Source organism: Peromyscus californicus, unplaced genomic scaffold, assembly GCF_007827085.1.
Source record: "Peromyscus californicus insignis strain IS unplaced genomic scaffold, ASM782708v3 Scaffold_14__1_contigs__length_90479793_seg_2, whole genome shotgun sequence".
In the NCBI taxonomy this organism is placed as follows: Eukaryota; Metazoa; Chordata; class Mammalia; order Rodentia; family Cricetidae; genus Peromyscus; species Peromyscus californicus.
Window position 1 is genome coordinate 43967284 of NW_026294436.1, and position 24331 is coordinate 43991614.

At 40.2% G+C, this 24331-nt stretch overlaps 1 protein-coding gene across 2 annotated transcripts in view; it reads left to right on the plus strand.

Moving 5' to 3' along the window:
* The window catches only part of Astn1 (astrotactin 1), a 327875-nt gene that overhangs the window by 235403 nt on the left and 68141 nt on the right, over positions 1–24331 (plus strand). For both annotated transcript variants that reach the window (XM_052737326.1, XM_052737327.1), the window contains exons 12-16: positions 4526–4692; positions 7690–7884; positions 9239–9366; positions 15614–15718; positions 18385–18573. In XM_052737326.1, coding sequence (XP_052593286.1) covers positions 4526–4692; positions 7690–7884; positions 9239–9366; positions 15614–15718; positions 18385–18573 — 784 coding nt within the window. The remainder of the gene's footprint in view (positions 1–4525; positions 4693–7689; positions 7885–9238; positions 9367–15613; positions 15719–18384; positions 18574–24331) is intronic.

Genomic DNA, 24331 nt, shown 5'->3' on the forward strand with positions numbered 1-24331 from the left:
AGTAAATTAACACACTTCAGAGATTTCCAGAGAAATTGGGGCAGGCAACCACAACAGCCTGAAATATAAATTTAACTCTATCACACTCTTCCCCTTGGGAGAATTCCTGCATATCTTGGACCAGTATGTCAAAGCCCATCAAGAAATTGTGGAAATCATCACTTGCAAAATGAATGAGATTGCCACGTAGTAAAAAAGAACCTATTTCCAGTAGAAAATGTGGTCACATGCCTTATGAATCATCCAAGTAAGGTGAGGCAAGCTCAGCTGCTGAAATCTGTCCCTCTTCTCCCCGGGGACGCAAATAAGCTCATGTGTCCATCACTCATACCCATCTGCCAACAGAGTATCTACTTTGTAATCTGGAACTGAGATATGTGGTCTCCAATTTAGTCTCCTAAGTAATTAATCAACCAAAACTCATTGGTAGAAAAAGAGGGGGAAAGATGGAAAAGAAAGGGATTTGAATGGGAAAATCACTTTAATCTCATTAGCAAATTATGCCTTAGACTAGTAATGAGTCAAGAAGCCATGAACATCTCATGAAAGATGATTAACCTTGTGTATTTTAGGGGTCACTGAAATATGAGCTCATTTATTAGATCTTCCTGGTGGGGGAGGGCTATGGTTATAATAAATGGAGTTTTCTTTTTAAGTCTGTAGTTCATAAAGTCCCTGGGATTGCTGAATATAACCTATGCAAAGTGGGGTTAATATATGACCTTGGGGCTCTCTCCTGGGCAAATGGTTCTCATTCAATGACCAAATGGAAAGATTACCCACAGCCAGAAGGAGAGAATACCCAAGTCTTGCCAGCAGAAAATATTTCTATAGACAAGGGCTTCTCAGACCCCATGGCTAGAGCTGCACTTACTTCCAGAAGCAGGACCACAGCTGATTGTATCCTCTCTTTATAGTCAGGTCAAGAATGTGAGGAAAACTGAAATTTGAATGTATTAACAGAGGGAAGACACATGAAAAACCAAATTTATTCCATGGATGATTGAATGATTAGTTCCCTAGGGAATGGGTGCTCTGGATACCAAGAGCTATAAGGAAATCTCAGTTTTTCATTTCAACATTTTTTCCTGGAAATATTTCTAAAATGCTCTGAACTGCTGCCCAAGTTAGTTACAGTACAATAAAGATAATTGCATCTTTCTCAGTGACTGAGGATCTTGTTTTGCCTTCAAGGTCATCACTCTAGACAGCCTGCAGTGTTTTGTTCTAAAATAGTTCCACTAATAACATGGTGTGTGTGTGTGTGTGTGTGTGTGTGTGTGTGTGTGTGTGTGTGTGTGTGTGTGTGTGTAAAGAGGGACACACAAAAAACATTAGGCTAAACCTATAAGTCCATAATTGATCTAAGAATATGCTTCAGAAATGGCTCAAAATAGTCAAACAGCAAATCTACAGGGTGGCTTACACTGTTGATGCATTGCTTTTCTTTCTTCCAAGGAATCCAGATTTGATCACAGGTGCACAATGACATGTCAGAAACACACACAAGCTTTGGAGTCAGACAGATCCAGGCCCAACGTTTGTTTCTGCCATTTCCTACCATAGTGGCCTTAAACAAGTTTGTTTTTCTGAGTTACCTAAAAATGGAGAAGATACAGTGTACCTGGGTTATTAGAACTGCTGAAAATACACATAAATAAAAATGGACTACAAAAAGAATTGCCTAATTCATTATAGCTATGGTTATTAATTTAGCTTTACTTATAAGAAAAAAAATCTAATGTGGACAAAATAGCTAATGTTGTCTTCTCTCCAAATCTTTTAAGAGAATCTAAACATCAGGTGGTCCACTTAGGAGCAGCCATGGTCATCTAGGCATGATGGGCCAGGCAAGATGGAAATATGCTAGGACGTGGAATTCCAGAACAAAGCCTGCTCCTGTTTCATTCAGCGAAGTCTTTGTCAAAAGTTGTGCATGATGGAGCGCTCTGAAAAAAAGCAGGTGGCTGAGAAGCTAGGGAGTCCTGGCTGGGGACTGATAGAGCTATCTGGTGTGAGGGTTGAAATTATGCTAAGCAGTATTGGCAGGACAACTGGCTTTATCTCTGCTTGATGGATTCTAACAAGCTTTATAAAAGGGGGGATGGGGAGGGGGGACAACTCCTGGCCACCAATACAAGACATTTAATTCCAATAACACTTTGTGTTTCCATATCCAAATCATGCCTGGGCAGCCACATGGTGCCTAAGCCAGCCTCCTCTGGTGACACATCTGGCCTAACAGCTGGGTGGCCGAGGAGCTTGATGGGGGTGGGCAACAAATCGTGGGGTGCAATCCTTAGCATCTTCATTTGCTTGTTTGCCATCATAACCGTTATGGGGAACATCTGGGTGTACACAGCAGGGGGCAGCCCTTGGAATTGGCTTTAAATACTGCCACCTTCCAGCTTTCCATCTGCCTTCTTGGGAAGAGGAGATGGACCAAGCTGGGGGCCTGGCGGGTCTTAGGGGGGCCATTCGTTTAGGAAATTGCAGATTTGGTGTCAGTAAACAGTGCATATCCTGCTGTGATAGTTGACTGGGGAAAGAGGAGGGAGAAGAGGTGGCTTTTCAGAGACACATCAGCCAAGCACTAAGCTCTGTACTAAGCCAAGGTGCCTGGCAGAAGAGCGAGAGGACAAGCCAGACAGTGGAGAGTGAAAGGAGACAGGATAGATGATAGATAAATTGATAGATGATAGATATATGATTGATAGGTGATTGATTGATAGGTAGGTAGATAGATAGATAGATAGATAGAGAGAGAGAGAGAGAGATAGATAGATAGATAGATAGAGAGAGAGAGAGAGATATATAGATCGATAGATAGATAAAACAAAACAAAATATAGTTATTAAAATCCTGAGTGTTGGAATCAAATCTAGACATGCTCTCAGCTCTGCCCCACTCCAGCTGCTCGAGCCTGGCCTTCATGTATGCCTTCTGCCCAGCCTGTTATAATCAGTGTTTTAATATTAATGCATAACATCTTCACACAGGCACAAGGATCCAGGTGGCAAAAATTAAAATAAAATCTAAAAAAATTAAAAATAGAATTTTAGAGATTCTAGTGCAATATCAGGGGTTCCTTTGTCCTTGAATGAGGATACCACAGGAAATTACGAGAGAAAATAGTGTAGGCTCAGTTTTCAGTAAATAGGTCTGTCACTCAAGAGCCTGAGTGTGACATAGGAGATGATGGAGCCACTGAATTAGGATGCCACAGACAATCTGCCAGGGATTCAAATGTGGACCTGCTTGAAACAGCTATGATTCTAGAAGTTAAACACTCTGTGCCTTGTTTCCTCATATGGGTCACACTTCTCACCTCATGGGCTGTTCTGAGGGTCCGTGTCTTAGTCAGGGATTTTTATTACTGTGAAGAGACACCATGACCAGGGCAACACTTATAAAGAAACATTTACGGGGTGGGGGGGTGGGGTTTCTCACTTACAGTTTCAGAGGTTCAGTCTATTATCATCATGGCAAGGAACATGGCAGCATGCAGGCAGATGTAGTGCTAGAGCTGAGAGCCCTACATCTTGATTGAGAGGCAACAGGAAGTTGACTGATTGTCACATTGAAGCTTGAGAAAAGAGACCTTAAAGCCTGTCCCCACAGTGACACACTTCCTCCAACAAGGCCACACCTCCTAATAGTGCCACTCCCTTTGGGGGCCATTTTCTTTCAAACCACCACAGTTGGATTAGACAATGAGGTAGGCCGCTTGCTGGGGTCTGTGAAAGTGTTGCTGGGGCTCACCTTGTTCCATGATCTTTCCCGGAATCTGAGAGTTTTATGATTTCCTCCTTTGCCATTACCCTTGGGAAGTTGACTGAGGACAACTGGGGCAGAAGAATGAATGTTTCACATTAAACTAGCTGGCCAAACCCAAGCAGAGCACCCATGGGTGCTCATGTACTAGGTGCTGTCGGCTGTGTAGCTTCCAAGGGGTGTCTTTGAGACAGCAAGTTGATCAGGCCAGGATTTTCCACTGTGAGGGGCATCACACTCCTCTCCAAGGCTACAGGAGAAGTCTCTTCCCACCCTCAGACTGGCATCCCTGGCTCACTCCATTTCTCCAATGTTGCCAACAGGTACCAACCTTGATAAAGTGCCCTTTTAATGTGGAGTTCAAACAGCATCATGGCTCTGCCTAGTCCCCAGGAATCCCTGCTTAATACATTTTATTTCTGGCCCATCACTTCCCCTCTTCTGCCAGCCTGAGGTCCAATTAGGAAGCAGCATTCTTCTCTTGCTCTGTCTTCCCACATAGCTCCATGCCAGGCTACTCAGAGCCAGAGGCTTAATGCAAATGTGTGCGAGTTGTGCCCAGAGAGAAGCAGAAAGATGTTTAAAAAAGAAAGAAAGAAAAAAAGGTTCTTTGCTTTTAAAAGGATGCAAAAAGGCAAAAGGAAATCCATGGATTATTTGCCAGGGGTAATAGTTTCACATGGAGTGTGTCAGTGGCTGCACTTGGGTCTTCTTTTTACCCACTGGTGTGGATGCTTTCTGGTTGTGCCAGTGCCCTTCGGGACTCAGCCCTATGAAGGACAGCTCAGGCTGCTATGACCGCCACATTGGAGTGGACTGTTCAGATGGTTTCAACGGCGGCTGCGAACAGCTGTGTCTCCAGCAGATGGCGCCTTTTCCAGATGACCCCACCTTGTACAACATCCTCATGTTTTGCGGGTGAGTGAGCAACCATGAGGTTGCTGGGCCAAGGGACTTTTAGTGCTGAAACCTTAGGAGGTCCTTGTTAATGGACTGGTCATTCCCTAGGCTCTAAGGAGAGAGCTGGTAGAACAGGATGAGCACTTTGATAGTCTAACATAGAGGAACCTTATGGCAAGTCTAATCCAGAGGCTACAGAAGTGCAGCCTCTGGCTTACCTGAAAGGAAAAATTAACTGCATGGTTTACATAAATCATTGCCCAATTAAGCCAGGGTGTTCCAAGCGTTGCCTTTGAGGAACTATGTTAATGATGTATTTTGGGACAGACACTATTCCCATGGTCCAAAACTTGAGAAAGACTATGTGAAACTACCAGAGTATCAAAGAAGAGAAGGAGAAAGAAATGCAAACTTCAAATTCTGCTCCCAGAGTCCCTGCAGTTTGCACAGCCCTCCCTCCTTCTGCAAAGTTATTAGTTCCCCCCAGTCTATGCTCTTCCTGTGATCAGCTCTCTCCCCCACCCATGTGAGGGAACAGGGTGGGCAATGCCACGCCATTTCACAGGTGAGAAAAGGAATGTCCAGGGAGGTGAACGATCTCCCACAAGACTGGAAAGTTAGTAAATGAGAAAATTAGGAGCAGAATTCAGGCCCTTCTGACTTTTTAAAAGCTCTGCAGTTTTCTCAAAATTTAAATTTGTATCACTGAGTGAAATTATATTTAAAGCCATTTTCATGCTATATTTATCAAGTAAATAGAGATTTAGCCAATTCTGCTATGCCCAGAGATTGCTTATCTATCCTTTTCTCCCTTCCTACCCCCCGCTGCTTCTGCCTCCCACTCTCCCACCCCACCCTGTTGCTGCAAGTCAGTTGGGGTGCTCACACACCACACTGACCACTAGGCTGCTGAAGAAAGTAGCATTTAGGTTCGTGTCTTCAAGAATCTCACCATCTAATAATCTTGCAATGGAAATCAATGTTTAAAGTCATAAAACTATGTTAGGAGCTTGCTAAAAGCTGGTGCCTGCTGAGTAACCATGAAAAGATTTCCAGTGCACTTGTACTGTTAGTTTATTGTATTTTATCTCATTTCTTTGCAATTGAGCAATTTTCGTATTTAGTTTCTTATAAAATCCCATTCCATAAATAGAAGCTTGCTCTAAATTTTAATGTTCTCTGTAATGTGACCATTAAGGTTGACCCACTTCAATTAATGGAAGCAGACTCAGCCAGAGTTACATCCTTTTTATTTACTGTATGTACATTTCATCACCCGCTTGTGCAGAGACCCTAGTTAGGTGTTAGATACAACAGGAACAGCAGGATGACCAGCCTAATCTCCCCTCTCAAAAAAGTGTGCTGTGTAATACTTGGACAGAAGAATGAGAAATGGAGCCATATGGAAGAGACAGGCAGGTATCAAGATGTTTAAAGTAGACTGAAATGAAACCAGTCAGCTTTAACCCCCATCACCCAAACTCTAGTTTATATGGCTAGAGGAAGGAGCCATTTCAAGGTCTTGTCCCAGACCTCCTCTGAGTCATGGAGTCAGTTCTTTGTGGGCCTTGAATCATGCTGGTTCCCTGAAAAAAAAAAAGCCATGATTTCTCACTGGACTTTCTTTCTGGTTTCAGTTGGAAACAGGCACATGTTGATTAGTCTTACCCAAGGCACTATATATAGTCTTTCAGATATGTCCTGATTTGAGGTTTTTGTACACGGAGCAAATCACATGCACAATTCAAATGCTCTATTCACACCTGTTCACACAACTGTATAAATGGGAAATGGGGAGAATTAGCAGTTCAGGTTGTTTGCCCATGGTCCTCATTCGCACCTCTGCTAATAATAACAGCACCATTTAGCCAGCACTAGCTGTACTTTCAGGATGGTGTAAGTTTTATATGTTGAATATATAAATTAATTTCCTCAACACTCTAGTGCAACAGCTACCACTCCCACCCTTCCTGCAGTTTTGGAAATGAAACCTCACAAGGGTTGAAGCAGCTGGCCCAGAGTTACAGTTAAGGACAGCATTAATGTTGTTACAGTATTATGTCTACTTTTAAAAACTATGATCCTTTGGGCCTCTATAAAGGACTGAAGCTTTTAACCTATCACAGTTACTACAGATAATGATCATTGATGTGTTCAGTATCATAATCATCTTAAAATTTTAAATTTGTTCTATTTCTAAGGAAGGAACGAAATATTTTTTAAAAAACAATGGCAACCTTATTAAAGAATTAAGTCTTACTTGAGTTAATAAGTGTATCTTACTCATAAAATAACTACAAATAAAGTCCGATTAATGACTTATGAGTCACTGACCCATGGTTACCAAATTAGTATTACTTTCCCATTGGAGCAACACAATGCGGAAAGCAGTGAGGAGGCGATTGTTGGTTTATGGAACACACAGGACTCACACTGTGCCCTGGCATCTATTTAGTTCAGGATGTCAGCGCTGAGTGGAGGGGAGTTTGTATGAGCTGGTGGTTTGTTTGTATGGACTCAAACAGAGCACAGCTAGAAGATCACAAATCTTCCTCATTTCTTAGTTGACTTACCACAAGACCAGATTTGAGAGTTATTAATTTCTTAAGCACACTATTACTCTTTTGCTGCCTAATTACCCTACAAACAAATGCGGAAGCTCCACAGAATATTCGTGAGAAAAATGCTGGCATATCTTATATTTAAGTATGTTAACTCACTTATAAGCTGATCTCCTCTAATCCTTAACTTTAGAAATCAGAGGGCTAGGATAGGTGGAGTCCAAAAAGACTTACCGCTTAAGGAAAAATAAACATTCGATGTGGTCATGATGAAAAGTGCCTCAATTTATAGATGTATGAAGCTGAGTTTTAAGAGACCTAAATCAAAAGGTTTATTCCTAGTTTGAGGTCATCCAACATTTCTCCACAGGCATTGATCCCAATTTATTGTGTTGATTTGCCCTGATGACTCATTGACGAATAACTTCTTATCTTGAGTTCTCTATCCTGTTAGGTGTATTGAAGACTACAAGCTTGGGGTGGATGGACGGTCTTGTCAACTTGTCACAGAGACCTGCCCAGAGGGAGGTGACTGTGCAGAAAGCAGAGAGGTCCCTATGAACCAGACTCTCTTTGGGGAAATGTTCTTTGGTTACAACAACCAGTCCAAAGAAGTAGCTGCTGGGCAGGTGCTAAAAGGAACATTCAGGTGAACGTCATATGCACAGAGCTGACTTTTCAGGGGTGTTGTGTAGCTTCTGCTCTGAAGAGCCTTACTTATTGTTACATGAAGTTGTATATCTTAGATCAGAGTGATTGTGAGATACCTAAAGGGACAGATTGTGTTCTTGCCCATAATCCTGTTCAAGTCTACACTCTTCATTCAAGAATCCAAGAAGCATGCTGGGTGTATGGTAAAACCTTAAACAAAATCTTACCTTCAAGATTTCACATTGAAGCCACACCAAAATGTTCAAGTTCTATTTTACCTCCAAATCTTAAGACCTGGCTTGTGAACAGCATCTCTCAGAGTGTGTTCAAAGGATTCTTGGACATCACCAAAACTCTTCAGGGAGTACTTAGGTCCTACCTATTCAAAAGCCAAATTTCTTTCATATAATTCAAGTAAAATAACATGTTGAGATAAGTTGGATTCAACTGAGAATTCAGTTGTCTTCTACTAAGTCAGACATTTAAAAATATAAAATAATGCCATTGCCCTTTTTCCCATAATACAGGTTGATATTGAATGTGTTTATTGGTACTCTAATAGTAATTTTTAAAATTTTCTCTTTTAATTTCTAACATGGTAAATATTGACATTTATGATCATGGCCAAATATTTGTGACATTTAATTATTTTGAAGATTAAAAGCACCTCTGTGGACAAAACATTTTGAACCATTTGTTTAGAAACTCTATGAGAGATTCTCCATTTGACCCTTACACTTGTTCTTCCTTGGGCTATTTGAATTTACTTAGAAGCCATGGGAATATGCTTTCCATGAGATGATGATGATGATTATGACAGTGGTGATGTCAGTTTTCTAACATAAAACACAACTTGATAGCAATCTAATGTATGCTCGTAGAAACAAATTGGAGGCAAATTTTCAAGGTACTTCTTGTATTCAGCTCCCGTTTCTGTCATGGACAAGAAACTTTACAAGTATTTTATATTTTTAACAATGGAATTGGTTTTCCAGGGCAATAAGTGTGGTATCAGAATTGGTCTTGTGATAGCCAGAGTATTCTCTGTATTCTACAAATGTAACTGAGAGCATTGGCATCTTGTAGAGATGGAGTCAGAGGGGACACCTGGGGTGGAGGGAAACATTCTCTACCCTGCCCATAGACTTCTTCAGCTGATTCACCTCTCATTTCTATGCCCCCTTTACCTCCCTTATTCACGTGACTAACTCATGTCATGTGTACCAAATGTTTCTCAAGGTGAGGCATGACTTTTGGACCAGAAAGATGTTTTACACTGTATGTTGAAATATGGACTGCATGCTGAAGAGTACTGTGGACAGGCAGAAAATGAACATTTGCTCTGTTTCTAGACAAAACAACTTTGCTCGTGGTTTAGACCAGCAACTGCCAGATGGTCTTGTGGTTGCCACTGTCCCACTGGAGAATCAGTGTCTAGAGGAAATCTCAGAGCCCACCCCTGACCCTGACTTCCTGACTGGTAAGTGTGCCTTCATTTATACAGCCAAACCCAGGTAGATATCCAGAATTTCTTAAAATCATGGCACTCACTTGACCATGGTCATTTTTGTTCCCAAAGTCAGTCATTTCATTCAAACATGATAAATGATCTGTTATAAAAATCAAACATTATTAGGATTAATTATCAGTAAAATTGTCAATATTCTCATATAATTATTACAAAATGGCTGTGATAATATATTTTTCTTGCTAAATTTTATAGAAATTCTTCAAGGGGTGGGGGAAAATGCCACAGTGGATGTATATACATTCAGAGGCTTTGGTATGTAGGTCATAGAGGCAGAGAGAAGATGGAGTATATCTATCCCCTGAACATGCATTAATAGTGTGGTCCCTGCGTAGAAGTTCTGGAGCAGTGAGATAAGACAGAGACTGACAGAGTTTTGTTATCCAGTGACCCTGTGTTTGAATCCAGCTCTGTTGTGTGAAGGCCTCTTGATCCCTCATCATGTGAAGGGGAAAATAAATCCTGCCCCTCTATTCTTCAATCCCACAGTTCCTTCTCTTGGTCTATATGATACAGAGATGTAACTTCATTAGCGGAGGCAGGGCCCATAGGGTGGGCTGTTTCTTTCTGGGCCTTGGCTTCTGGGTAGATCCTCTTTGAGCTAAGAAGGGGCTTGAGGTGCTCCATGAACTGTAGAAATCAGTAACTTGGGATTTGGCATCATTTGCTAGAACAATATGCTTGAGCTCAATTTCATTGGTTATGCTTGTTTCTTCATTATCCCTCCACCTTATTCATTCTGTCTTCCTTATTCTATCCTTTCTGCCTCCTTTCCTCCATTTTTTAATGAATGGCTGAGCATAAGCCTTCAGGAGATACCAGGGATTAGAAGTGGTTCTTCCCGAGGCAATGAAGCATAGTAATTATTAGCGTGGGCTCCAGAGCCTGGCAGCTGGGATCTGCTCCTTACTCGTCTAAGTTCAGGACAAGTTATTTAAGTCCTCTGTGCCACTGTGTCTTTCACCTTTAAAAATGTGTATTATAACACCATCTTCCCCATAGAATTGATATGAGAGACTAACACTAACGAAAGTGATTCTTAACACACCGTGGCATGTGTGGTTGTTAACTAAATAAATAGACCAATGAGAAGTACTGTTCAGCATGTACAGCCTGTGGCTGCATGTGGTGGGAAGTGTAGCCTAGCACAAAATGGTAAGCTTACTTATAACCCAATGAAATATTTTGTTGATTTTTTTGCTTACTTTCTTTCTTTTCGGTACTCCATTTCTTGAGCTTGAGTTTTGTGGATGATTACATTGTTTCTCAACAGTGTCATATCTCAGTATCAAAAAAGGTGCCTATGCCTCCTTTGTGTCTTCTCTATAGTAGGGAAGGAAGCAGCATAAAGTAATAATAAAAAATAGATACATTCCAGGCCTTCCAGGAATCTCTTCAAAATCAAAAATCAGTTGTCTGTGGAAAACTGACTCCACACACACACATACACACAGTATTAACATGTAGACTCTGAAGTGCTTCCTAAAAAACATAGGTCTCTAGCATCACTTCCATTTTGTTTACTGAGAAACACTCCGCTCTCTTTCTCTGTCTCTCTGTCTCTGTCTCTGTCTCTTTCTCTCTGTGTATGTGTGTGTGTGGTGTACTTATAAAGGAGGCTTGGGGGCTGGCGCCTACAAACAAGGCAAGTTCCATGCTTCTAATGAGCTGCTTGTTTAAAGACCCACTAGTTCCCCCCCACACACACAATGCATTTATGGTTCATTTTGGAAGGGAATATTGTCCTGCAATTACCAGGCTAAGAGGATGCCTAGCTCAGCCTAGGATGATGCCAGCAGCTTTTCAGAAACAGTGAGTGGGATAGAACTGAGATGTCAGAAGCACCTGTACTTGAATTCACATCTTTGAAATAAGGAAATGCTTCAAATTACATTCTTAGTCACAACAGAATTATATTTACCCTTGTGTTCCTGGACCTCTCTTCATGGGACTTAATGTTAAAAATGACAAGCTGAGGTCCTTCTGATCTTCATGGCTCCCAGGCAAAGTGAATGCTTCCTGACCTGGTGGCTTTTCTATCTGCTTTTAACCTATTTTGGTTAAGCAGAGCTAGTTAGTCCAAGGGCATGTCTCTCTGTGATATAAGCAAAGAGTAAACTCTCATGTTTTTAACACAAAATAACTAGAAGGATTGAAAAAAGACATGACTGACCAAATGCCTTCCATATTCTCCGGCCAGTTCTGGCAACACTTTCGTGATAACTTCCCATGCAGTGACACAGTGACTCTTGCCTACTGTCACACTGTGTTGTTATGGGCCATAATCCTCACAAACCTATAAGCTTGGAGGGTTTTAGAGCTAAAGTGATCTTCAGAATCTTCTGTCTCAGCATTTCTAAGCATGTTTTGTGCTTTGTTTTTTCATGGAAAATCCAAGTTCTATTCCTAAACCGGTTCTGACCTCAAATATGTTCAGGAAAACTGCATGTAGCACGCTCCTCGCAGTAACTCACGTCACCTTAGTATTAGAAAGCCTGCAGGCAAGAAATCCCTTTTACTTTATTTAACCCAGCAATTCCCAATCCTATTTAACTAGAGAATCCTTTGCACACAGACCATCTGGCAGAATTATTAAATAACACTCTGGAAATACTGATTTATAAATCTTCATTGGCTTCTTCAGAATAACAGTTAAACTCCAAGCTTCTCAGGTCATTCCATTGTTACAGGCTGCATGGAAATAAAGGAAGGCCAGCCAAATGAAAACAGGTAACAGCTATTTATTCTGGGCTTGCGATAGCAAGGAACATAACAGCTATCATTTGCGTTTTGGCACAGTCTCAAAGATAGAGAGAAAAGTGGAAAATCTTCATGAGAAAGGAGAAGGTTACAGGTATGATTGCCAGCTGTTGACATGGGGATACTGTAGGTAAGCTAACTGGAACCTCTACCATTGGCTAGGGGGATGTATTAGATACTCAGTCATTAATAAGATCCCAGGTGTTTGGATGAAGTTGCTATGGGAACAGTTGTTAGGCTTCTTGGGCAGTGTGCTAGGGAGGGTCTGACTTTCCACACACTGACTTGTGGGTTTTAGGTTGACTTCTTGGATGGGTTAGTAGAGACAATGGGATGGGATAGTTTTCCAAGCAGTTGCTATAGATTTGGGGTAGAATTCTGCTTCTGGATTGTTCTGTCTTCTGTCCATTTGTATATACTCTTTCATTTTCCCTCCCCTCCCTTCTTCTGTCTTTTTCTTCTAGTCCCTTCTCTCTCCTCCCCTTCTCTTTACAGATTATACACAGGTATGTTCATTAACTATGTCCTGAAGCATAGGTTAAAAATATAAAATAAAAAAACAATATCTATTCTCAAAAAAACATAGCCAGAGACATTTTGTTTGGGGGAAAAAATCCATTTGGTGTAAATGTGTTCCAAAATGATAATAAAATAAACCTGACTGCCTGTCAAGGACACACTGAGAAAGAAACATGACTCAGCTAGAAATTATGTACTTTATCCTTCCTTTGTAAGTAAGGGAAGAATTATCTGTAAGTAGGTATAGGCAGACACTTTCCAAGCCTTAACCGTTACATAACCACTTTTCAGACTGCCATGGAGCCCAAGCATAGCCGCTGGAAGTGTGTTTGGCTGTTCAATACCCAAGTCTAGGTAACTCATCCTGGGTAGAGGTGAGATAGAATCATGCCTATCTCCAAACACCCATACCTACTACTTATTCTTACGTTCTTCATGTTGTTCTGGAATAAAGTCTACAAAGTTACAGCAATGTGTCAGTTAATAAATGTCAAGTTTGCACATGTATGGGTGATGAGAGAGAGAGAGAGAAAGAGAGAGAGAGAGAGAGAGAGAGAGAGAGAGAGAGAGACAGACAGACAGAGACAGAGACAGAGACAGAGACAGAGACAGACAGAAAGAGGAAAGATGATAATGTCACAGGGAGATGCATGCACATGCTGCTTTGTTTCCCCCCAAAGGGTTTTATACTCCTAATTTTCTTCTGCTCTCACCCCTGCCTGTGTAGTAACTGGGATAAATGCCCTCAGCCCCACTTTTCAGGTATGAAAACAGAAACCCTGCATTGCTTGCCTGAAGTCATATATATAGTTATTTGAAATCGCAGAAGTGAAAAGGAAACCAAAAGATATTTCAGCCAGGCCCACGGTTTTGCAGATTAAACATCCAGGAAACACAATGTCCCATAGCTAGGTAGCCAGAGAGAGCTTACTTGGGTTGTGAGAAGGAAAAGCGACAGATGTTAAAGTACTTACTCTTCTTCTGAAACTTTCAGCTGTAGCAACACTAGCCCTGGAGCCCAGGTCTCCTGGTTTCTTGTCTACTTTTTGTCCAACTAGGACACCATCCAATTAAAGGGATCCACCCCATGTGTTGAAGATCTTTATATTAGACTTGGTGTGTTTTATAAATAGACATTTTCAGATAGCGACAGAGTGGATGCGCTGCTGTGGACACTGTATTGGCATGGCTCTGCACTGCACACAGGTTTTCTGTGCTAATGAATAGTTCCTTTAAGATAATTAAGTCTTACATTTGTAAAGTCTGAATTTCATTTGTGTGTCTCTGAAGTCAACATGAAGGTGGAAAGCCAAAGTATGCAGTCATATGACTGTCATCACAAAGCTTCATACCTTGAAAGATGAACATTTGAATGAAAACACCAAAAACCTTTCCTTCATTTCATGAAACTTCTCTTTGATTACCTGAGATAAAATTTAAGCAATCACTTCACTTAAGCCACCTTTCTTGACCTTTCTTATTTTTACCTTACCAATAATTATTCCCATATGATTCACGCAGAAATGGAAATTTGGTAATTACTCACCTAATTTGATCAGAGTTGACAAGTAGCTAATTAATCCTGCCCACTCATCACTCAGTTTAGTTATTAAGTTAGTTGATTTAGATGGAAGAGGCAAGAGCCAAAAGGGCTGAAGATTTGACATGTATGTCTGTTTCATTGCCATATTTGTGAACACATTGTGTACATCCTGTACAATGTATATACACTTCCTGTGTGTACTTGTGTATGTGTACATATATGTACATGAATAAGTGCACATATACATTTCTGTGGCATACACACACACACACACATATACACACACACACATATAGTTAGGCACAGAAATAAAGCTAAAGTTGTGTTTTTACAAACTTGGGAAGTCTTTATTTTATTTCCTATGACATAATTATTTATATATTTAATAAATGACAATTTATTAAAAAGCCTACTTTAAAAAATACTCTGATCGCACTGGATAACCCCAGGGGGGAAAATGATATGTTCATTGATCTCAGCCTTGCCTCTTCTATAGTATAAGATAGCCCTTACAATTCATTCTGTGCTTAGAAAAGCATGATATATTTATAGAATTGGCTGGAATTCAAATAGGGGAGCTCTTTCAGCTCTTAAGGAAGAGCAGGCCATTGATACTGTGTAAAGGCCCTAAGGAGGCATAGTTGAGAGAACCTTGGGCAACAGACTTAGCTTCTCACAACCTGGATTTTCTCATAGGTAAAGGTGCACCTTAAATGGATATCCTATTACCTGGCACATAGGTGGCACTCGATATTTGGCTGTCACTACCTTTTAATAACTTAGTTACCCTGACAGTGTCCCTTCTGGTAAAGGAGAAATAAGCATTATCAGCCTCAGAATAATTAAAGTGTAAATACCAAATATAAATCAGTTAAATGAGACAGAAAAATCAATGTTACAGATACGTGAGCTGAGTCAATTACTGCAAATATTAAAGAGACTAAAAGCCAGGCATTACAGTAAGTCTAGAGTTGAATATAGATTTATTGTCTAGATATTACAATAAAATGAGTAAGGAGCCTGGTTCTGGGTTCAGGCACATCTGGAACCCCACCCTATCTTACCTAGTCTCTTGGGGACTTTGTAGAAACACTCAGGGTCTCCGGGTCTTCATTTGGCAGGTGCAGATGATAACACCTATAGCACAAGGATCAAATGGCTTAACATATGCAAAGTGCTTAGCAAAATGCCAGGCAGAGAGCAAGAGTTCAATAGATATGGTTGTTAAGACTATCCTTCTACAGAGTCTCTTCATCAAAGAGCACTTCCTAATTTCCTCACCAATACATCCTTAGCTTAATTGAACTGGGTCATGCTTTTCAACTTGGGACTTGTGAGTCAGCCTCACAAGCTGACCTTTGTCTCCTCTGTCCCCAGGGATGGTGAACTTCAGTGAAGTGTCTGGATACCCCGTGCTGCAGCACTGGAAGGTTCGGTCTGTGATGTTCCACATCAAACTCAACCAAGCAGCTGTCTCTCAGGGTGAGCATCCACTACAGCAAGCCCCCACCTCTGTCTCTCCCTAGGCCTGGGAATTCTTTTCCAAAGGGATCATTCAGCTCAGTATTGCAGAAGCAGCCTAGCACACAGCCACTGCATGAGAGACACAGCCCAGGCACTCAGATTCACTCTTCAGGGCAAACGGATAGGATGAGATTCTTTTCTAAGCACAGAATGAATTGTAAGGGGTATCTTATACTCTAGAAGAGGCAAGGAGGAGATCAGTGAAAATATCATTTTTCCCCTGGGGTTATCCAGTGTGATCAGAGTATTTTTTTAAGTAGGCTTTTACTAAATTGTTGGAATAGACATGTGAAAGAAGTAAAACATGATTAAAAGATTTTGTGTGATGACCTGAAGAAAAGGGAGCTAGAAGGAGAGAAAAAGGAAGAAAAAAAAAGAAACAACATATTTCCTAAACAGCAAATGAAATAGAGAGCAACAGGGAAATATGTCTTTAACTATATGTAGTAATGTATGTTATATGGAATGCAATGATATGTGAAAATACATTTATATTTTAATAATTTAAGGAGTGGTGACTTCTAAGCTTATTTAGGGTCTTAGAGTCAGCAAACAGGAAGTGCAGTCTCAGGGTCAAAGAAGGAAAATAATTGGCCATAGGAATTGTGATGAAAAAATGAAGGCTATACTAAAAACAAAAAAAAAAAAAATACTGCTTCATGAATTGGAAAAGATTAGCAATCTAGAACGTTCTTATTGGAGACAACATTAGAACACACCTGTTAGAACATTTTAACAGGGTACAACAGATCTCAAAACTTTGACTTTTTATTTGATGGATTTCTTGGGAAGAAGGGATTGGAATGAGGATTATACTGAAGGAAACCTCAAATGCGGATTATGTAGAAAACGAAGTCAGTCTTCACTCTCAAAAACCATAGCAACAGAAACTACTCAGCCCACATACTCAGTTTGTACCTAACACAGATGTTGGGCATTACATGGGTAATCACTCATGTGTTTCTGCTCCCAGAGGCCTCTCAAAGTGACATGAAGTTTTCCCAAGTGATGTGGACCTTGGTACTTAACATCTCATGGTTGGGTTAGACTCCACCTTGCCCCAAGGGGACACAAATGTTTAGAAAGGAGGGCTGAATAGAGCTGGTCAGATGAAGTATTAGTCTGAAAGTTTACTACAGACGATTTTCTCCCACGAGTCTTAAAGAACGACAGAAACCATGAAGAGATTTGGCTCAGATGAAGAGTGAGGAGGCATACAGGGTCCTTCTTCCACTCATCACTTCCCTGTTCCTTTACCTTTGGTTTTTCTAAAATAAAATTGCAAGCATTGTTTCCATGACCTTTCTTACCCCTTTCCTTTCATTATTTTTTCATTACCCATTTCTTAGTTAAAATCTTCTATAAATAGTTTTGGTTCCTGTATTCCTTAGTTTCCTTAGAGTTAGGACAGAATATCTAACACACTTAACTTAAGGAAGGAAGCATTTACTTTGGCTCACTGCCATGTTAGAGAAAGCATGGTGGCAGGATTAGGAAGCAGAGAGAGATGAATGCTGGTGTTCAACTTGCTTTCTTTTTGTATTCTGTCCAGCACTCCAGCCCATGGAATGGTACCACCCAGAGTTAGGACGTGTCTTCCCACCTGTTTCAGTTTATTTTTCCATTGCTGTGATAAAACACCATGACCAAAAGCAACTCCAGGAGGAAAGAGTTTATTTTAGTTTATCTTACACTTCCCCATTAACAGTTCATCACTGAAGGAAGTCGAAACAGGAACTCCAGGGAGGAATGGAAGCAGAAGCCATAGAGGAATGCTACTTACTAGCTTGCTCCTTGATGGCTTTCTCATAATGTTTTCTTATAAAACTCAAGCCCACCTGCCTAGACTTGACACTTACCCACAGTGGGCTGGGTAATACCAAATCAATCATTAATCAAGAAAATGCCCAATAGACTTGCCTATAGGCAAATCTTATGGAGACATTTGCTCAATTAATATTCTTTCTTCTTCAGTATATCTAGGTTTGTGTCAAGTTGACAAAAACCAACCAGGACACACCTCAACTAACCTAATCTAGAAACTTCTTCACAGACATGCTCAGAAGTTCATTACCTAGACAACTCTAGATGCTATCAAGTTGACAATCAGTATTAGCTACCACAGTCTCTACCCACAGAATAATTTTTATTCTATGACCTTGTGCTTCACACACAACCACATTCACACAACACATATACTATAAAACAATACTTTATCTTATGATGTGAAATGTTCCTTGCTTGTATTTATGTTTCTATTTTAGACTATGATATTCTCTTTCTATTTTTAAAATGCTATTAATTAAACTGACTAAACGGATTCAATGTCATGAACTGCCGTTTTAGGGGACACAAAACCATTTACCTAATAGTTGCAGGAGTCAGGATTTGCATTCATATGCTTAACTTGCATAAAATTAACAACACAACCAACATACTTGAAAAGATACCCATTTAGGAGCAGGAACATTTACTTCAGTTAAACAGAAATGCACGATATTCCTAGCTGGCTCTCGAACATCACATCAGGTCACACAGTATTTGGGACTAAGTTGCCTAGGAATCCATGTACCTAACTGGTGAGTGCCCATCCTTACTTACTCTTGGGTGACGTTCTTCTATAGCCTTCAGCAATGCTCTCCACTCCTTGGACGGAGCTACATCTCGGGCAGATTTTGTGGCCTTGTTGGATCAGTTTGGTAACCATTACATCCAGGAAGCTATCTATGGCTTTGAGGAATCCTGCTCTATATGGTACCCAAACAAACAAGTCCAGCGGCGGCTCTGGCTGGAATATGAAGACATCAGTAAAGGTGAGTGGCTTGCTCCGTGGCAAATTCTACACCTGTGCAAGTACTATCTGCCCACCAGCAATCTCTATGGCCAAACATAAAGGCTCCATAGGAAAAGGATTAATTCAGATTTCCCCCAATTCTGTGTGCTTATATATAAATTTTCTAAGGTCAGGTTGCTAAAATCAAGTCTGGGTATTAGACGATGCAGGATGGGATCACAACTATATGTTCACTTCATTAGTTACTATAGAGAGGCCACTAAAGGTTGACAGCTGCCATCCATTCTGCTGCTATAAAATAGGAGGGAAGGAGAATGTTCCAGTCCATTTACCCACAGCAGCACCAACATACTGCTTCTTAACCCCTCACAGGAATGAGGGGTTAACATACTAAGTCCCTTCTCATTCCATCTTGCACTAACTATATTTAGGTTTATTTTCCATTTTCCATATTGATTTGTGTTTTGAAAAACTATCTTAAGTGTTGAGTGACAAACTTAAAAATAAGTCCTTGTCCCCACTATCTGAACAGAAAGTGGCTGACCAAGTACAATATCCTGAAAATTTTAAAAATCTTCTGAAGTCACTTTGTTGTACAGTAGTGGTACAGTCGTGAGTATTTATAATCATATCAAGCCTGATTTAGCATTGCTAATCTTGGACTTCCTCCTGAGCTGATCTGCATGGTATTCTAATGAGAGCTAGTTGTGGATGTGTGAGCTGCTAACGGGAAGTCTTGAATTGACACAACGAAATTTAAGAAATGGGACATCTTACCAGACATGAATCAAAACTTCCTTTGAGACTAGAGCCCCTCTTCTATCAACAGTATTAGCAAAGGGGTAATTATGTCTGTGGCCTGAGTGTTCTTATTTCTGTGAGCTCCATATAAACCCACATTTGCCTTATTTAACAGGGTGCAGAAGTAGAATGGCTTCTCTTCTGGCTGGCTCCTTTCTTCCAGGACCAAGAGATTAATCCCTGGGCCCCAGTGGCTGTAGGAATATTCCCGTAAGCCAGAGTTCTCCAAAGTCATAGAGAACCTCAGGCTTCTCAAACTTTGGAATCTGAACAATATTCTGAATCCAATTTGCCAAGAGAACAGTGTAATCTAAGTGAATGTAGATAAGATCAGTTCCAGCTGGCAAAGCTCCCTGAAGTCTCTATTCCAGAGCCCAGGGACTGAATCACAAGGCTGAATCCTCTGCTCTTCCTGCTTGCCAGGGGCTCAGTGATTGCCAAGGCCTGGGATTTCTGGGAGATGAACATTTGACCTTTCTCCAAGCTCCTGACTCTACATGATGCTTCTCTCCAGGCACTGTACTGTCCTCAAAGAGAAACACTGAGCCCCGTAGGGAAATTGGTCAAAGCTTTGGCATTGCACCCTGTTTCCCTTGATAGGAAAGCCTTTCTTGCCACTCAGGACCCAGCTTTGCCACAATCCAACTGTTGACCTGAGTTCTCAGAAATATAATATATGCAACTTCCTGCTTGCTGTTTACATGAAAAATATTCAATTATTTTAGTTTACTTCAGCTATGCCTGACTTGTAAGAAGTTATGAGTGACCACTGCCCATGTTCACCCTGAAGCACCCTCCCACCCCCATTCTTGAGACTTCTGTGTAACCTACAGGATTTATCTGTTTTGTTGTTAGTCTGGGTTCTTAATTTTAAATTTGGGCATTGATCTCCCTTTACTCTAAAGCACAACCATTTGTTGCCATTCCTGTTACTGCTCCTGTTTCTTGTAGTTGTTGCCAGTGGTGGTGGTGGTGGAGGTAACTGGTGTAAAAGCCCTTCTGGTATGGACTTTTATGTGGATATCATTGTAGGCATGCAGCATTAGATCCATATGAATGATGAAAACTTAGAGATGCATGTTTTAGGCCAGATCTTTAGAGGGCAGCTCTCCATACATTAGTTTTTACTTCGCACGATAACATTTTGGAATAAATATCTCTGCACAAATCATTTGGAAACCTGTGGGGGGGAAATACTTCCACTTCTTATATCTAAAATTAGACTCGATCACTTTCTTTGTCTTTCTTCTTCATTTCTTTTTTCACAAAAACGAACACAATTATAAATAGAATTTTCCAATAGCCTTTGTTCCTGTATATAAATCTCTGAAGATACTTGGGTCTCCTTTCATCAGCCTTTGCCCTTGAACCCAGAAAATAGAAAGTTCTCCCACTTCAGACAAACCTCTCCGTCTATGCTTTGGCTCTTAACTGTCTTGGTTTACCTTACCTCTTGCTTATTATGTCCTTTTGAATCTTTATAATCTCTTCAGCCACTGGATTCTCTCTTTCCCAATGCTGAATCTTCGAAAACTCATCTTTTCATTAATGTGAGCCTTTTACCACTGTTTACTTTAAACACATTCTCAATAAATTTCTTAGGAGTTTTTATGTCATTTCTCTGCTTCCTCTCATTGACTTCATTTCACTCTTCCAATTGCTTTTTAGCAGCACTAGAGGAGGAGAAAATCAAGGACTTTTTAATCAGAGTGTCGCTAGCATTTATTCTATGACCACTCCATCTAGCCTACTATAGACTTTTTATCATCATGTCACTCCTTAAAAACTGTCTCTTCCCATGATATTCCCATTGCTGTTCTGTTCCTAGTCTATTCCTATGTCCTTATCCTTTATTTTTATCCACTTTGTCCTTACCCCTTTAAATGAATCATTTACATATAGAATAATGATGCAAAGCTTTCATTTTGGGGGGAAGATTTATTTTAATATCTTTCTTTCTGTGTGTGTGTGGCGGGGGGACACACATGTGTGGCAGTACCCAAAGAGGCAAGGAGAGGGCGTCAAATCCTCTAGAGCTGGAGTTACTGGTGGTTGTGAGCCATCAGATTTGGATGCTCTTCTGGAAGAGCAAAAATTGCTCTTAACCACTGAGCCATCTTTCTAGCCTCCTTTCTTCTTTAGTATTACTTCCTTTTTCACCAATATTGGGTGATTTCCATCTGAATCCTCAACTACCTCCCCAGAAGCTTACCTTTCCTCCCAGAATCAGGACTTCATTGCCACTAAGTATTCAAGATTTCTACATGCAACTTCTCCAGACACTCCAGGGATCAACACCTGGCTTCCCTGTAGCCACTAGATTCTGAAGCCATGTATGACATAAAATTTAAAATGGAGGGTCTTGGTACTTCTCATCCCTTGCATTGAACCACTGTGAACTTTTGAGCTCTTCCCCACTTAGATATTTTCTCAACATGGGCCTCCTCTTTCACATTTCCTCAAGGCTGAGTTTACAATATCAATTGCTATTGCAATGATTCAAATCAGAGAAAGTAAAAGGGAAAGTGAGAGAGAGAGAGAGAGAGAGAGAGAGAGAGAGAGAGAGAGAGAGAGAGAGAGGCTGGTATATAGTGTGCTGTGATAGATAGCAGGAGTTAAGTCCTGATATATGCTGCACAGTAGGGTGAATATAGTTAACTATAATGTTATCATATTCTGAACAGCTAGAAGAGAACATTTGGGTGTATTCATCATGAATAAGTGTTCAAAATTTAAGGTGATGGATATACTAATCACCTTGCTTTGATTATTACATTGAACATAGATCATGCATATATATATATATGCATATATATATATCAGTCAACATATCATGCTGTACCCATAAATCTGTACAGTTATTATATCAATAAGAACACACCATTTAAATGGTTTCCTCCCGCAACTCCTTTGCTTCTGTTTCCTGCCATTTCACTGCATTCTAAAATTCACCATCTGTTACCTTTTAAAAATGCAATTTAATGGCATTGCTCCTCAGCTTGAAGCCGTATGCTTATTCGTTCCTGCTGTCTCAGCATGAAAAAATGCAGCTTCACTCTCTGTATCAGTTTCCTGTGGCTGCTGTAACAAATTACACAGTCTTGACATCTTAAAATAAATTCACATTCTTCTAGTTCTGGAAGTCAGCAGTCTAGATCCAGTCTCAGTGGGCTGAAGCCCTCAAGGTTGACTTCTGGAAGAGAGAGTAAGAGCTTCCTGGGATTCAGGTTCTCCCTGGATTGACATTGAAGCTCTTCAGACTTCTGAGCCTTGAATCTTGTAGCTATCCATCTACCCAACCTTGACCACCATTATGGATCTCCCTCCTCCTCAGCAAGAATGAACTAGAGTGATACCATTTTCACGAGACCTTCTGACTCCAGGTACAGTTCTTGGAAGCCTGCTTTCCACTTCCATCATGCTTTGTGGATTCTTTGCAGCATTCTTCACATTCCCCTGAGTATCTCCCTGAGTATCTCCCACAACAATGGCCTTGGCAGCACTAACTATATTTCTATTTTTAATTTCAAGTGTATTTATTTAAAACATTCAAAGTTCATAAAACAGTATAAAATGGAAAGCAAATCCTTTCCCCGACTCTTACTTCCTAGTGCTCTACTCAGCAGAGGCAAGAAGACAGTCATTACTACTGGTTTACTATCTGTAGCAGGCTTTCTTTTCAGCCACCAACTAGCTCCCAAATCATGACTTGGAGACTTATTATTAGTTGTGAATGCTTGCCATTATCTTATGCTTGTCCCACTAGCTCTTATAATTCAAATTAACCTGTTTCTCTTCATCTACATTTTTGCCCTTGGGGCTTTTTAACCTTTCCTTCTTTCTGTATATCCTACTCCATGTCTTGCTGGCTGGCAGCAGCCAGGCTGCCTTGCTCCAGCTGTCTCCCTTTCTTTCTCCCTTATTCTCTTTTCCTTTCTCTAGATTCTTCCTCGTATTTATTCTCTTTGTCTGCCAGCCCCACATATTCCTCTACTGCCTAGCTGTTGGCCATTCAGCTTTTTATTAGACCAATCAGGTACCTTAGGTAGGCAAGGTGAAACAGTGCCACATCTTTACATAATTAAAGAAATGCAGCATCAAAAATGTAATACATCTTTGCCTCGTTAAAGTAATATTCCACAACAACTGCTCATACATCTGGAGTTTCTATTCCTCACCATTATAAATGGACAAATTGTAGACGAGATAAAGGATCTAGTCTATATATATATATATATATATATATATATATATATATATATATATGTGTGTGTGTGTGTGTCTATATGTAATGTATGTATCCAAACACACATACACATAAATATACATATAATGTCCTTTAACTCTTTTCTTTCTGTATATCTATATCTATATACATATGGATACATATGCAGAGGGATATATATATATATATATATATATATATATATATATATATATATCCACACACATACACATGGAACTAATACATAGAGAAAATATGTATGTAATCTCAAAATGACTTTATATAGAAGAACAAATTGTCTGGCTGTTTGTTCCAAGATTGATTAGTGATAAGTATAAAATAATTTTGTTGTTTTATACTGAGAACTTCCATATTTCTTTTTCTACTTCTATAATAAATTCTTCTAAAGATTAAAACATATTTTCTGAATAGTTTATGTTCTCTTGTTCTCATAAAATAAACCTACAAAAGCAAAAACCACAATGTTTCTACGCATAGCTCAGCTTTGGCATGGCTGTAATCTCAGCATATGGGAAGTAGAAATGGGAGGATTGGAGGTTCAAGGTCATCCCCAGCTACACAGCAAGTTTAAAGCCAGCCTAAATTATGTGAGACTCTGAATGAAAAACATAAAATAATGCCTCCCCCCCAAACATAAAAGGGATAAGGAAAAAACCCTGAACACTGGCCAGAAGTCTGGGAGGAAATACAAAGCATTATAAGTATATTTTATTAGTTTCTAAGTCCTTGT